This window comes from Dasypus novemcinctus, chromosome 3 (genome assembly GCF_030445035.2).
Source record: "Dasypus novemcinctus isolate mDasNov1 chromosome 3, mDasNov1.1.hap2, whole genome shotgun sequence".
NCBI classification, from domain to species: domain Eukaryota; kingdom Metazoa; phylum Chordata; class Mammalia; order Cingulata; family Dasypodidae; genus Dasypus; species Dasypus novemcinctus.
This window is the reverse complement of record NC_080675.1, coordinates 113,860,308-113,876,533: the sequence shown is the minus strand read 5'-3', so window position 1 is coordinate 113,876,533 and position 16,226 is coordinate 113,860,308. Positions and strand designations below refer to the sequence as shown.

The 16,226-nt window shown below is 38.3% G+C and overlaps 1 protein-coding gene across 1 annotated transcript in view; it reads left to right on the top strand.

Annotated features, from left to right (window-relative positions):
- ZNF106 (zinc finger protein 106) overlaps positions 1-16,226 on the top strand; it is a 113,214-nt gene that overhangs the window by 84,810 nt on the left and 12,178 nt on the right. Inside the window, exons 10-15 of the mRNA XM_058294010.2 lie at positions 252-593; positions 5,565-6,342; positions 6,694-6,749; positions 7,162-7,307; positions 8,850-8,984; positions 11,925-12,041. Coding sequence (XP_058149993.1) covers positions 252-593; positions 5,565-6,342; positions 6,694-6,749; positions 7,162-7,307; positions 8,850-8,984; positions 11,925-12,041 — 1,574 coding nt within the window. The remainder of the gene's footprint in view (positions 1-251; positions 594-5,564; positions 6,343-6,693; positions 6,750-7,161; positions 7,308-8,849; positions 8,985-11,924; positions 12,042-16,226) is intronic.

Genomic DNA, 16,226 nt, shown 5'->3' with positions numbered 1-16,226 from the left:
TGAGTGCCAATCTTGGCTCTTCCGTTAGTACAAAGTCACTTAAAATCTGAAAAATTCGAACGTTAATTCCTATTCTGCCTGTAACCTTGGTGGTTGTATATATTACATGACATCTACTTTGAAGAACTGAAAAGCTATATGAGTACATTTATTAATTTTAAATTCTCTTTAACTTTTAAAATTACAAAATGGATCAGAAACTAATGACTTTACAGATAACCTTTTCTGTTTATGTGTGTTTCCCATTCTAGAAACTTATGAGCCTTCTGAGCGCCCAGACCAGGTTCCCAGTAGCCTTCCACGAGAACAACGAAACAGTCAATCTCAAACAACGTCTGATGCCACACTGCTGCCTACTCCCTTTTTCCCAGTTTTTCTGGAGCCTCCATCTTCCCATGTATCTCCAGCATCCACTGGAGCCCCTCTCCAAGTAACCGTATCTCCTACTTTGCAAGCCCATGGCAGTGCCCCAGCTCCAGACTCATCCGTTCAAATTAAACAAGAGCCCATGTCTCCTGAACAATATGAGAATGTGAATGTTATGCCACAAGACTCTGCCTGCAATGTGTCCAAGGAAATACTGCAAACTAATAGTATGTAAGCTTTCTTCTGGGTTACTGGCAACCCTATAGCAGAACTAGGGCAACTTTATGTCAGTCATATAAAGCCATACATGCCCATGAAAACTAAAATTATTATAATTAATTTTTCAGTGAAATTCTTTTCAAATACGAATGTATTTAAAAATTTCAGTGAATGTAATTTTATCAGTAACTTTTTCCTAATTTTTTCCAATCTATGATTAATAGACTTTCCATTAGTATCTAAATGATTTCATTTACTAGGATTGTTGTAGAATTTGTTTTTTTGTTTTTTTATGAGATAAATGGGATTGAAGTTGTTCAGCCAATTTTCTAAATAAGATATATCTTCTAAATTTCTCAGTTTCTAAATTTGAAGTCTTTATCACCTCAAACAAGCCAGGACTAATACAAGCATGAGAGGCAGACAATTATGATAGAAGACAGAGTTCTGGGTCTGGGTCTTGGAATCATCTAATAGGAACTTGGGTGGTTTTGAGAAATAGCTAGGTTTTTATTCTTTTCATAAAATAACTTCTAAGTTATTTGAAATCCTCTTGGAAGTTTGCATAATCACAATGGGTGGTGTATTGAAAATTAAGTAAAAAAGAAAACAAATGTGTGTATGTGTGATTTCTTGAGCAGAAACGAAGTCTGAAAAATTGTCCTAGATTGTCTACCCAATACCCTGTTGCAACACTAATTGAGATTTTGGTGTTAAATGTATATGATCTTTTATATTAAATTTTGAGTTCCTATTATATGGGTGGTGTTCAGGATTTTTTCTTTCAATGTAGCAATGAAACATTATACTGACTTTTTAAGCTAACTTTTTAAAAATAGCTTTTACTAGATTTCTTTTTCTTTCATGATCATTATAAAAAAAGTTGGGAAACAAAAACTGTAGACATGTTTTATTATATTCTTTCAGTCTTTCTTAAATTATAAGTGTGTGTTTACATGTAGACTCTACAAAGAAGACATACTATATTATATATAACGATTTTTTTTTTTGTTTAATGTCTTGGTCATTTTCCCATCATAAAAACAATTCCTCTAAAAACTTAATTTTATTTTACTACTAGCATAATATTTGAATAGTTGCGTAATGGTATGGATATACAGTAATTTATATAATAGATCTTTGAATATTTAGTTTTTATGATGTTTTAGTCTCATATATAACACTGCTTTCTGTGTCTTTGAATACATCTGTTTATTTTATCAAATTCGTAGACATTAAATAACTAAGTCAAAGAAAATAGACATTTTCAAATAAAATGTTTTTAAAGAATATTTTTGAAGAAAACTGACATTTTTAAGTCAGTTGACTTTTTTTTCAATTAAAAGCAAGCGTTTATTTTGAATGAAAAAAAATTACAGAATACTGATCACAGGAACAATTTGTTAGTTGCACTGAGTAATTATTGTTCATATACTATAATGTTGTTAATTTACACTTATCTGGTTGACTCTGGCTGTTTTTTGGTTACTATTTGCATGGAATACATTTTTCCAACCTTTCACTTTTTTTTAAAGATTTATTTAAAAATTTATTTCTCTCCCCTTTCCCCTTGTCTGCTCTCTGTGTCCACTTACTGTGTGTTCTTCTGTGTTCATTTGCATTCTTGTGATGCAGCACTAGGAAACTGTCACTTTTTTGTTGTTGTTGTGTCATCTTGCTGTGTCAGCTCTCTATGTGCAGCACCACTCCTGGATGGGCTGCACTTATTTCGCTTGGGGCAGCTCTCCTTGTGGGGTGCACTCCTTGTGTGTGGGACACTCCTACGCAGGGGACACCCCTGCGTGGCACAGCACTCCTTGTGCTCGGCAACACTGCACATGGGCCAGCTTATCACATGGGTCAGGAGGCCCTGAGTATCAAACTGTGGATCCTCCGTATGATAGACACTCTATCAGTTGAACCACAACCACTTCCCCAACCTTTTAACCTGGTTGTGTACTTATATCTGAGGTGGGTCTGTTGTAGATAACATATCTACAGCTCATATTTTTTTATCCATTTTATCTGTCTCTATCTTTTGATTGGTGAGTTCAATCCATTAACAGTGTTATTACTGTAAAGACATTACTTACTTCAGACATTTTGTCCTTCAGCTCTCTGTTTTCACATAGTTCTGTTGTCTGTCTTCTTAACCTTTAGTTTACCCTTCCTAATAATATTCCTTTCTAAACTCTTCTCCAAATCTCTTACCTTTGTCTTTTCTTTTCAGGCTGCAGAACCCCCTTTAGTAACTCTTGCAAATTTGGTCTTTTGATAACATATTTTATCAGTTTTTGTTTGTGAAGACTTTGAACTCATCCTCAGTTTTGAAGGACAGTTTTGCAGGATATAAAATTCTTAACTGGCAATTTTTCTCTCTCAGTACCTTAAATACATCATACCACTTTCTTCTTTCCTTCATGGTTTCTCATGAGACATTGGCACTTAATCTTCTTGAGTTACCCTTGTATGTGATGCTTTCTTTTTCTCTTGCTACCTTCAGAATCCTCTTTTTATCTGTGATAGTTGTCATTCTGAATAGTAGGTGCCTCAGGGTAGGGTCTGTTTGGATTTATTCTGTTTGGGGTGCGTTGTCCTTCTTGGATATTGACATTTATGTCCTTCACAAGGGCTAGGAAGTTTTCAGTCATTATTTCCTCAATATTCTTTCTGCCCATTTTCCATTCTGTTCTCCTTCTGGGACACCAATGATATGAATGTTTGTGTGTTTGGCTTTATCATTCAGTTCCCTGAGACTCTGTTCTAGTTTTTCCATTCTCTTCTCTTTCTGATATTCTGTCTTTTCCAGTTCAGATGTTCTGCTCTTTTTTTTTTTTAAAGATTTATTTTTTATTTATTTCTCTCCCCTTCCCCACCCCCCAGTTGTCTGCTGTCTGTGTCCATTCGCTGCGTGTTCTTCTGTGACCGCTTCTGTCCTTATCAGCAGCACCAGGAATCTGTGTTTCTGTTGCGTCATCTTGTGTCAACTCTCCGTGTGTGCGGCGCCATTCTTGGGCAGGCTGCACTTTCTTTCGCGCCAGGCAGCTCTCCTTACGGGGCACACTCCTTGTGCGTGGGGCTCCCCTATGCAGGGGACACCCCCATGTGACCCGGCACTCATTGCGTGCATTAGCACTGCGCATGGGCCAGCTCCACATGGGTCACTGAGGCCCAAGGTTTGAACTGTGAACCTCCCATGTGGTAGGGAGACGCCCTATCCATTGGGCCAAGTCCGCGTCCCTCAAATCTGCCCTTATATGCCTCTAATGTATTTTGTAAAGATATATTTTATTTATTTCTTCCCTGCCCCACCCCCCGGTGTTTGCGCTAGCTGTGTCTGTTTGTATGCTTGTCTTCCTTTTAGGAGGCATCAGGAACCAAACCCAGGACCGCCCATGTGGGAGGGAAGCACCTAATCGCTTGATCCACTTCCGCTCCCTGCTTTGTTAAGTCTCTCGTTATGTTTTCCTCCTTGTGTTTCTTGTTGCATCAGCCTCTTGTGTTAGCTCACTGTCTTGCTCATCTTCTTTAGGAGGCATCAGGAACTGAACCCAAACCTCCCATGTGGTAGGCGGGAGTTCAATCACTTGAAGCACATCCACTTCCCTCTCTAATGTAATTTTAATCTCATTCATCATGTCTTTCATTCCCATAAGGTCTGTTACTTTTCTTTGCAGGCTTTCAAATTTTCCTTTATGCTTTCCCAGTGTCTTAATATCCTTCATTTCTTTAGTCATATTATCTTTAAATTCTTTGATATGATTTAGGAGAGTTGTGTGATTAACACTGATTAATTGTATTAAATCCTGTATCTCTTCAGGATATTTGGTTTGGTCTTTTGCCTGGGCCATCTCTTCCTGTTTCCTAGTATGGCTTGTAATTTTTTGCTAATGTCCAGGCATCTGAACATGTTGATGAATTTACTCTGATAGCTAATTTCTCTCTGTTGCCTATTTTTTTTTTTTACAGTTCTTTTTTGACATTTGGTTCAATTTAGTCTTTAAAGTTGCCCGGCTTAAATTTTCAAAGCCGGACCAGAGACTCACTGGTGGGGCGCAGATTTTCTCCCCGGGAGTTTGGATACAGAGAACAGTTTTTGTCCATGCAATTTCCATACCAGCCAGCAAATGGCCCTGGTTAACACACCGTTCCACTGAGGCGTTTCAGTCTCAGCTTTTCTGTGTTTCTGTGTTGAATCTCCAGATCGGAGATTCATAGCAGACTCTGCTGGCTGAATTCAGTGAAGAAAAGCACGCTGACCTTTTCCCTTGAAATACCTGATGGGGAGGAACATGTCTGTTCCACTCTGAGTCAGCTGCAGTGAGCCAGGTGAAAGCATTTCAGCCAACTGGATATTTAAGTGTCTACTAAGAATAAAAACACAATGTTAAATGTGGACATTTTAAAACAAGAAAGATAAGAGCTCAATAGAGAGAGGGGATGTGGCTCAAGCAGTCACACAGGAGGTCCTGGGTTCAATTTCTGGTGCTTCCTAAAAACAAACAACAAGCAAACAAGTGAAAAAACCAGTTCAGGGGCGCTGATGTGGCTCAGTGGTGAGTGCCAGGTTCCCGCATCAGAGGTTCCAGGTTCAATTTCCTGCCCTGGTACCTCAAAAAAAAAAAAAAACACAAAAAAGATCAATAGAAACAACCTCTGCCCACAAGGAGCTTTCATTGGGAATAAAACATGTACATTATTTCTGGGATTAATGCAAGGCAAAATGTAGTTAAGTGCTATAATAGAAATGTATGTAGGTTATGGGACGCTGAGGGGTGAGGTAATTGTTTTGTTTTGTTTTATTTTTATTTCTTTTTTTGCCCTTTACGTTTCTGATAACAGCTTTTAAAATCATGTTTTGTTAATATATCATTGAAACTTCATTGTTTTGGTATAGATTTAATCAGTGATAAATAATATTCAGTTTGTAAATAGCAAACAAAAAAAAAGATGCAATAATTTATTTCTTCTCAATTCAGGGGAGATCAGTGACAATAGTCCAGTTTATCCAGTCATCACTGCAACATTGTCCTTATCAGACCTAACAGAGAGTTTTCAAAAGGCTAGCCAAGAACGGAAGTTTACTGTGGAGCAAGGAAATACCAGAAACAGAGAAAACCCTCCCTATTCCCAATCAACTGATCTTAGCATAAATAAAGAAGGCGAAGATCCAATCAAAGGCAACAGTGGGTCTGAAGGTTGTACCAGTTCTTTTCCACAATTGTCCTTTGCTTCGGAAACCCCTTTGGAGAAGGAGGTCTACTCTCCAGCTGACCAGCCTGAGCAACAGGCAGAATCTACTCTGACATCAGCTGAAACTAGGGGAAACAAGAAAAAGAAGAAACTTAGGAAGAAGAAATCTCTACGGGCTACCCATGTTCCTGAGAATAGTGACACTGAACAAGATGTATTTACTGCTAAACCTGTAAGGAAAGTAAAAACGGGAAAGTTAACTAAAGGGGGGAAAGTAACAACTTCTACCTGGGAAGATGGCAGACCTGGCCAGGAGCAAGAAAGCATCAGAGATGAGCCAGATAGTGACTCATCTCTGGAAGTCCTAGAACTTCCTAATCCTCAGTTAGAAGTAGTAGCCATTGATTCTTCTGAATCTGGAGAAGAGAAACCAGACAGCCCATCTAAAAATGATATCTGGAACTCTACAGAGCAAAACCTGCTAGGAGCTTCTCGTTCTGGTTGTGATGAAGTTAGTTCTACCAGTGAGATTGGCACTCGCTATAAGGATGGCATCCCTGTAAGGTAAGGATATGGTATTGGTCCAATAAGAATAGCTTTCACTAACTTCTTTTAAAAAAAAAAAAAAGTCCTTTTTTTGTTATGAATCAGAATTTTTTTAAAAACAATTTATATAAACTCGATGTTATGGAGATGGAAGAATCACACATTGACAATGGATATTTTCTGTTTTCTTTATTGGATGTTGTTATCACTCTACTTTTATTTCCCTTCATATAGAAATTTCACATGGAAAAACTCTTATATTCTATTTTGCCTATTGTTTAGAAAAATCCTGTGAGTCAGAAAATTTCATGTCTTTAATACCAGTCCTACTCACACAGATGCTAAGAAGATTTTTGCTATTATTTTTAGTGTGGCAGAAACTCAGACTGTGATCTCCTCCATAAAAGGATCAAAGAACTCTTCAGGTATTTGGTTTTTCAGTTTTATTTAAGTAAACTACAGAAAAAAATCTTGTATATTTTAGAGCCAAAGTCTAAATCTACTTAAATATACTTATGGAATAGGAGAGACAGAGGTTTTATCACTAAGAAGATTGATTTGACCAGCAATTATGGTATCCCTAAGTCCTCACATCCTGGCCTTTTCTGTGCTTTACCCACATCTTTCTTATCTGACTCTGTTTGTTCAATTAATTAGTATTAAGTTTTCATTAAAGATCATTAAATTTTTAAAAAATGTGTTTTGCTAGGGGAAGTAGACTTTAAAGAAATCTTTTGGCTTAATCCAAGGACCACTACATTGTGTAAGGCTTTTGATTTTTGAGTGTCTTTTCAGACTCTAGCCAGTATGTCTCTGAAACATATTCTTGTTTTCTAGAAATATCTTCAGAGCCAGGAGATGATGATGAGCCCACAGAAGGGAGCTTTGAGGGGCACCAAGCTGCAGTGAATGCAATTCAAATATTTGGGAATTTATTATATACTTGCTCAGCAGATAAAACTGTCCGAGCCTATAATCTGGTGGTAAGATGATGCATAAATCTGAAGATTTTTAGTTGCAGGTTATAGAAAATCCAAACCGTACTCTCTTAAACAGTAAGAGGATTTTATTGTCTTTCCAGAGGTAGGGGTAGCCTTTAGACTGGCTTTTGATATGGTTGGTTGAATGGTTCAGTGGTGTCACAGGGGACTTAATTTCTGTCTCTCTTCTCTGACTTCTCTGGTATCACCTCTTTCTAAAACTAATTCCCCTACTGTTCGCAAGATAGTTGCCAGTGAGGTTTCTTTTCCCTCCCAGAAAAGGAGTCCTATGCTTTCTTAGTTTGTCATAGGGTTGCTGATGCAAAGTACCAGAAATGGATTGGGTTTTTTTCTTTTGCTTTTGAGAAACCAGGGCCAGGGATTGAACCCAGGACCTTGTATGTGGAAAGCCAGCGCTCAACCATTGAGACATGTTGGCTCCCCTGAGTTGATTTTTTCATTTGTCTGTTTTTTTGTTTTTAAGAAGCTCCAGGAACTGAACCCAGACCTCCCATATGGGAAGCAGGCACTCAACTGCTTGAGCCACATCCACTCCCTGGATTAGCTTTTTAATGGAAATTTTATTTAGGGTAAAAGCTTATAGTTCCAAGGCTGTGAAATGTCCAAATCAATCATCAACAGAGATGATTTCTCACCAAAGTCAGCTACAAGTGATCCTGAGGTCCTGCCACATGGTGATCAGGCATATAGCAGGGCTTGTCTCCTCAGCCTTGAGCTGCACCTTGGGTGCAACCCCTTGGAGACCGCTTTCCACACCTCTGTGCTCTGCTGATTCCAGACTCTGGGACCTCTCTCAGCCTCTTGGGGCTTCTCTGCCTTTCTGCAGCTTTAGGCAAACCTGGAATCCTCTCTCTCACATAGCTGAGTCAAAATAGCAGAATTCCCTTTTCCTCTGTGTTACCATTTTTATAAGACCCAACAAAAGTACAGAAACCTAACTTGTGTCACACCTCACTGATCTAGTCCAATCAAAAGGGCTCCACACTCACAGGAATGGGTTAGTTCAAAAACATAATCTCTTTTTTGGGGGATTCACTGAATTCAAACTGTCATATATGCTTTACTTCTTGAATCAATCATCTGTGCAAGGAGGGTGAGATTACCCTGATAGGCTGCATTCCTGGAGTTGGTGATGAGGTTAGTTGTAAGTTGTTTCAGAAGAGAGGAGGGATGGAATGAATGTTGGGGAGGTGTTGGAGGAGGTATTTCCCATGATAATTAATGAACTACAGAATTTTCTAGACCCTTAGTCCACATGTTGGAGAGCCTTGTCGTTTTAATTAAATTTCAAATCAACTTATAGTGAATTGCCGGGAGATTTTTTTGGTATGGCTCTGCTAGCTTATATAGTTGGAGATATCTCAGTACTTGTGACTGTTTACTAGGCATTCAGTAAACAAATACATACTGAATACCATTAGTGTGCCAGGCACTCTTCTAGGTGAGGTATATGTTTTAGCATCTTTTTATTGAGGAAATGTGTTATCTAATCCTTCTGTATTCTGATCTGTGCTTAAACTTTAGAGTCGGAAATGCATTGGTGTTTTTGAGGGTCACACTTCTAAAGTGAACTGCCTCCTGGTTAATCAAACTTCTGGGAAGAATGCTGCTCTTTACACTGGTTCCAGTGATCACACCATTCGCTGTTATAATATTAAGGTAGGTGGGTCCAGAGGAATCAAAGTTAATAATATTGAACTGCTTTGACTATATTTACTGTATTGAGTGGAGACACTGAAGCAGCTGCTTCTGGCTTCTTGACTTTTCTTCTTTGCTTCTGACCTATGTTAGCACACTGTATAATCTTAAGTATTTATGAGGCTTCAAGCTAAACCGTGTTTTTCTGTCTCACTTTACCAGTTTTGTTTTGTTTTTTCATTTTACTGTTGTTTATATTTTTCATATCATATACCAAAATTAATCCTAGGTGGAGTAGAGTAGTATGTTAAGTTTTTTTAAACCTGAAAGAATTATAAGGGGGTATATCCTTTGAGAAAGAATTTTCTAAACCCAAATGCATTGGAAAAAATGAGAGAAAATTGTTTGCATTTAAAAAATTAGATTCTTGAGAGCAGATGTGGCTCAAGCAGTTGAGTGCCCACCTCCCACATGGCAGGTCCCGGGTTTTGTGTCTGGTGCCTCCTAATGAAAAAATAAGCAGACAACGAGCAAAAAACCCAAAAAACAAGAACAAGCAGACAGCGCAAAAACAACTCAGAAACAGATGAGGGAGCCATCTGGGGGGTTGTGGGGGAAGAATTATATTCTTAATTTCTTTTAAAGACATAATTAAGCAATATTTATAACACTACATCATTACCTTTATGACATATCTGGATGAAATATATATGATGTTTGGAGCACTAAGGTGGGGAGAGAATGGAGATATGTTGGTTCAAGGTTCTTGTATTTTACTAGGGCCAAGTCAGTAATACCATGAAGTAGATTATTTTGATTTAAAGACTTAGTCCCTAGAGCTAAAGTTCACAACTTTAGCATGCATCAACTTCACCTGTGGAGCTTGTTAAAACACACATCGCTGGGCCCCATTCCCAGAGTTTCTGATTCAGTAGGTTTGGGGTAGGGACCAAAAATTTGCATTTCTAACAACTTATATGGTGCTGATCTGCTGATCTGGGGCCACACTTTGAGAAACATTACCCTAGAGCAACCACTAGAACTATTCTCCCTCTCCCTCCCTCCCTCCCCCTCCCTCTCCCTCCCTTCCCCCCATTCCCCCCCACCTCAGTTGTCTAATTCTCTGTGTCCATTTGCTGCGTCTTCTCTATCCGCTTCTGTTGTTGACAGCAGCACAGGAATCTGTGTTTCTTTTTGTTGTGTAATCTTGCTGTGTCAGCTCTCCGTGTGTGCGGCACCATTCCTGGGCAGGCTGCACTTTTTTCACACTGGGCGGCTCTCCTTACGGGGCGCACTCCTTGTGCGTGGGGCTCCCCTACGCGGGGGCACCCCTGCATGGCAGGGCACTCCTTGTGCGCATCAGCACTGTGCGTGGGCCAGCTCCACACGGGTCACGGAGGCCCGGGGTTTGAACTGCAGACCTCCCATGTGGTAGACGGACGCCCTAACCACTGGGCCAAGTCTGCCGCCTCAGTACCATTCTCATCTCATAAAATTAGCAAAGTATTTTTAAGCGTTTTTAAATGGGATTAAATGGGATTGTACATTAGTGAAAAATAACTTTGGCCTGTTTTGAAAAATTGAGGTTTAATTTTATACAGTATAGTACATAAATGTTAAGTATAGCTTGATGAATTTTTACATAGATGTACACTTGTGTAACCACCACAAAGATCAAAATATAGACCATTTACATTCCCTGAAAGCTCCCTCATGTTTTTGTAGTAACCACCCCCCTTTTAGAGATAACCACGATTCTGACTTCTGTCATTATAGATTACTTTTTCTGTGCTTGAATTTCATATACATATAATCATACTACATTATATCATATTGTTTACTATTATGCCTGAAATTTGTCTATATTGTTGCATGGACAAATAGTTTCTTCTTTTTTTCACTGCTGTATGGTATTCTGCTTCCTCCATAAAGTTACAAAAAGATCTCACATGGGGAATCTTAACCTTTATGCACGCTTGCTGTCTTTTTCTATATTTTACAAATTTCATATGCTGTATTTTTATTTGTAATTTGTTGGGTGGGGTAGGAATTGAATGACTTAAAAGACTTTGTCTTTTAGATGTGAAAGAAGGTTTGGAAAAGAGATCAAAGAATTTGACAGCCCCCACATCTTGTCCATCTTGTTCACTTACAGCCACCTTGATTTAAAAATTTGTATTCAAACTCTTTTTAAAAGGTACATTTGGCCTTTTAGTCTCAGTATCATTCAACAACAAATCTTGAACATCTACTATATATTTGGCCCTATTTTTAAGTTCTAGGTCATTAGATTTGTCTTTATAATTGAGTTCTGAGGAATTTGTGGAAACCATTTCTTGAAGGTCACATCAAACAGTGATTCTTAATCCTAATGTTCATCAGAATTATTAAGGAAATTTTTTGTAAGTACAGATTCCAGACCCTACTGAAATAGAATCTTAAGGTTTGAAGGTAAAGCTTAGGGATCTATATTTTTTAGAAGCTTCCTTGGTAATTATGGCCCAGCCAACCTGGCACCAGTTTGAAGGAGGAATTTGGGAGCTTTCAAATAGGCAATCAGTTGCAGGAAAGCATGAATTCTTTTAATGGAATTATTTAAAATGCACCTTTGCAAATATAATCTCCATTTGTGTTATAAGTCAAATGTAATGTATCTTTGACCACTTAATTTAAGAGACTAATATCTAAGTCATATGGCCCTTTGAAAAATTTTTACATTCCAAATTAGAAACATGGCTAACATTAGAATTTATATTTGTTTTCGTTGTTACTAGCAGCTTGACAGTCTTTGGCATCATATTTCAAAAGGGAAAAAACCTATGATAGTCATCTACAAAATAGAAGATGCCACTTTTTTTTCCTCATAAGAATCATTTCAAACAGACTGCTTTCAGAAGGAATTGTTTTCACATTCCAATTGCCCCTAGCCTTTCCTGATTAGGCTTTGTGTTCTTCTCTCAGACCCGAGAGTGCGTGGAGCAGTTACAGCTGGAAGACCGGGTTCTCTGCCTTCACAGTAGATGGAGAGTCCTCTATGTAGGACTGGCAAATGGCACTGTGGTCACCTTCAACGTAAAGGTTGGTGGCTGTGGGGAGAGAAGTCTGATTGCCTATACTGTTTGAAAATTGTGTGTACTTGGGAGGAAGTAGAAGGTAGGCATTTTCATGGTTTCTTGTGGCAGGAAGCAACAAAACTAGCCATTACTGAAAATCTGTTATCTTCTGATGGGAGTGAAATAAGATCTTCATTTTGTCTGCTTAGACTCAAATGTAACAGGACCAAAATGTGACTCTGCTAAGTTAAACCATGCCTGAAGATTTGGGGCCAAGTAATGAGTCACAGGTTACCCCAATCTGTTTCACTTTAAGAACAGCACTGTGAAAAATGAGCTTAAATACCTTTGAATATGAATGACACTGATGGTGTTCGGAACGTATTTAGGGTTTAATAAGGGTGGCCCATTCTGTACGATGAACTAAGTCAGAGATTTGCCTTCTTGCCCGCATGACGTCATTCTTTCCTAATCCGAAGATAAATTCATGTGAGCATCTTTAATGTGCTTGGCCCCAGGGTAAGGCTTAGGAAATGAGTAGGGACCCGTTCTTGATGGACCTTTCGTGCTTTGTTCAGGTAGTTAGACTTTCCTGTAGGCTTTAAAGTGTGGGAAACATCCAATTTGTATTCTAGAAAACATCATTGTAGAATTGATGAGATTAGAAAAGACTGATACTAGAGGTAGGGGGACCACTAAGAGGGCTTTGTAATAACACAGGAAGCTGACATGAAAGGTTAGACTAAGGTTGAAGGAAGGGGATAGGTTCTAATTAATTAATTAGTTGTAGCACTATTACTAATTAATTGTAGCACTATGTAGCACTATGTAAAAGATATCTGGTCATCTTTTAACAGTATGTTAGAAATGTTTACTATGTTATGCCCAAATATAGTATCAGCCAAGGGAAAAAGAGTATATAATCAACAGGATCAAATAACAAAAAAAAAACTAAAAAGCTTTAGAATGTTTTAGAATAAATATGTCTCAAAAATTGCAAGGACACTCTTAACCTAAAAATTTATTATTTATCTGAAATTCAAATTTAACTGGGTATTCTGTATTTATCTGGCAACTCTACTTCAGGTTTTTCCCTTTTTTTTAGGTACTGGGAACCAGGGCTTGAACCTGGAACCTTGTGTGTGGGAAGCTGGTGCTCAACCACTGAGCCACATCAGCCTCCTTGCGTTGTTTTTTTTTAAATTTGTTTTGCTTGTTCTTTGTTTTTGTTTTTTCAGGAGGCACTAGGAACTGAACCCAGGACCTTTCATGTGGGAGGCAGATGCTCAACCACTTGAGCAACATCCGCTCCCATGTTTTTCACTTTAATATCTGCCTTGATTGCTGCATATTCCTTACTTTGTTACCAACCAAAACAATCATTTCAAATATCTTTTAAAATATATATATATATATAATATTTTAAAAGATTTAGAATTGATGAGAGGCAATTGGATTTCATAAGAAGATTATTGACTTCGAGTTATGGGAATGAAAACCAGATAATAACGGTAACTGGTATTAATGTGCCACTTACAATATGCCAGGCACTGTTCTAAGTGCTTTACTTGTATTAACTTATTTAATCCTAACAAAAACCCTATGAAGAAAGTACTTTTATTATCCCTTTTTCACAAATGAGGTTCAGAAAGGTTAATTTCCCCAAGATGAAAAAAAAATTATTAAGTATTAGAGCCAAAATTCATACTTAAAAATTTGACTCCAGAGCTCCAGCTTTTAATCATACTGCTGTACTTGTTGGAGGTTTTGGAAAGAATAGAGAGGACAGACAGGTGGCTAGTGTAGTAGTCTCATTTGCAGTGCTTGCCAAGGGAATGAGAGAAATAAGTGTGTAATTTTGTGGAATAACAAAGCCAAATAATGGTTTTCTGAAAAAAATGCAAAGGCAATGGTATAGAAGTATGTCTACAGATGGAGATGGGCAGAAAAGCTGAGAGACTAAATTTAGACCTGATTTATAGTGCTAGTATAGTACAGTAAAAAAGAACATAGCTTAAAGGGAAGGGCTAGGACTACTGCTGTAGGGAACTTCCTAGGTAATTGACAATTAATGAAAGCATTTCCAGGTAGCAGCAAGGGTCCATGTTGGGAATGATCAAGAGAAGGGAATATGGTCTAACCAAAAATTGTACTGGAGAGTCTGAGCTGATGATAATACCAACTTTGGACAAGCCAATGGAATCCAGTTTTTTAGAGAGTATTGTCGAGGTAGGTGGAAACCAATATGAAAGATATATTGGGAGTGATTGAATGGTAGGTTTGATGTGATAAAGTATCTTTTACGGAAATTCACCGTCATTTCCTTTATTTTCTTGAGTATATGAATCATAATTATTTTAAAGTCCCTGCCCCTGATCTGATAACACATATATCTGTGGAACACCTGTGGATCTATTTCTGTCACCTATTTTTTCTCCTAGCTTTTGTGTGGTTTTGTTTCCTTGCGTGCCAGTAACTTTTTTTTAGGACAGTTATAAAAACAACACAAACTCCACACAGAGAACTCCAACATACCCTTACTTCCCCAGATACCCAGATTCACCACTTTTAACATTTTGCCATATTATGAGTTCAAAACCTCTGATTTGTCGTTACATTTTGTGCATTTGCCCTTAAGATCCTGTAGCAAGTAAAAAGTGGAGTTACAAACCAAAAATACAATAATATCATTTTATTTTTCTATGTCATTACCTTCACTGGAGATCTTTATTTCTTCTTGCAGCTTTTTATCTATTGTTTATTGTCCTTTCCTTTCAACGTGCAGAACTCTCTTCAGCATCTCCTGTAAGACTTCAGCTTTTCTTTATCCAGGAATCTCTGTCTCATTTTTGAAAGACAGTTTTGTCAAATATAAAATTTTGATTGAAAAACTTTTACTTTCAGAAGTTTAAATATCCCGCTGCCTTTTTGCACCCTTGGTTTCTGATGGGAAATAGATACTTGGTCTTATTGTGGCTCCTTGTATGTGACATGTTGCTTCTCTCTTGCAGCTTTTCTGAAGTCTCTATCATTGGCAGTCAGTGGTTTGATTACGAAATGCTGCAGTGTGGGTCTGTTTAGGTTAATGGTGTTTGGAGTTAATTTAGACTCTTGGATATGTATATTCATGTCTTTTGTTAAATTTGGCAAGTTTTCAGCCATTTTTTCTTTGAATATTCTCTCTTCCCTTTTTCTTCTCCTTTTAGGACTCCCACAATGAGTATATTGGTATACTTCCTGATGTCCCACAGTTTCCTTAGGCTCTTCATTCATTCACTTTTCTTCATTCATTTTTCTTTCTGCTTCTCCAACTATATGATTTCAGTTGTCTTATCTTCAAGCTCTCTGGTTCTTTCCTCTGCCAGCTCCAATCTGCCATTCAGCCCATCTAAGGAGTTCTTAATTTCCATTAATGTGGTCTTTTTTCTTTCCTTATTTCTCCCCCCCCCCCCAATTGTCTGCTCTGTCTGTCCATTCACTGTATGTTCTTCTGTGTCTGTTGTATTCTCATTAGGCGACTCCAGGAACCTATCCTGGGACCTTCTGGAGTGAGAGAGAGGCAACCATTCTCTTGCTCCAGCTCAGCTCGCTAGTTCGCTGCGTTTCACATTGTCTCTTCTCTGTATTTCTCTTTCATTGCGTCATCTTGCTGTGTCAGCTCTCCATGTGGGCTGCACCACTCCTGGGCAGTCTACCCTCCTGCACAGGGCTGCACTCCTTATGCAGGGCCACTCCTTGCATGGGCACCCCTGTGCAGGGGCAACACTCCTTGGGCATGGCAGTACTCCAAAGGGCCAGCTCACAACACGAGCCAGGAGGCCCTGGGTATTGAACCCTGGACCTCCTATATGGTAGGCAGAAGCTCTATCCATTGAGCCATATCTACTTCCCTTGTTAATGTGGTCTTTAGCTCTGTTTGGTTCCTTTTCATAATTTCCATTTCTCTATTGATGTTCTCTTTATGTTCATCTTTTGTTTTCCTGATTTCTTTTAGTTCTTTGTCCATGTTTTCCTTTAGCTTTTGAGCACATTTAGGACCATCTTTTAAAGTCTTTGTTTGGTATGTTCCAGATCTGATCCTCCTCATTGATGGTTGTTTTGTTTTTTTTAAAGATTTATTTTTTATTTATTTCTCCCCCCCCAAAAGGAAGGTAAAACAGAAAACACCTTTCCCAGTCTGTGCAGATTGCCATACTATTAATTTAAGGGA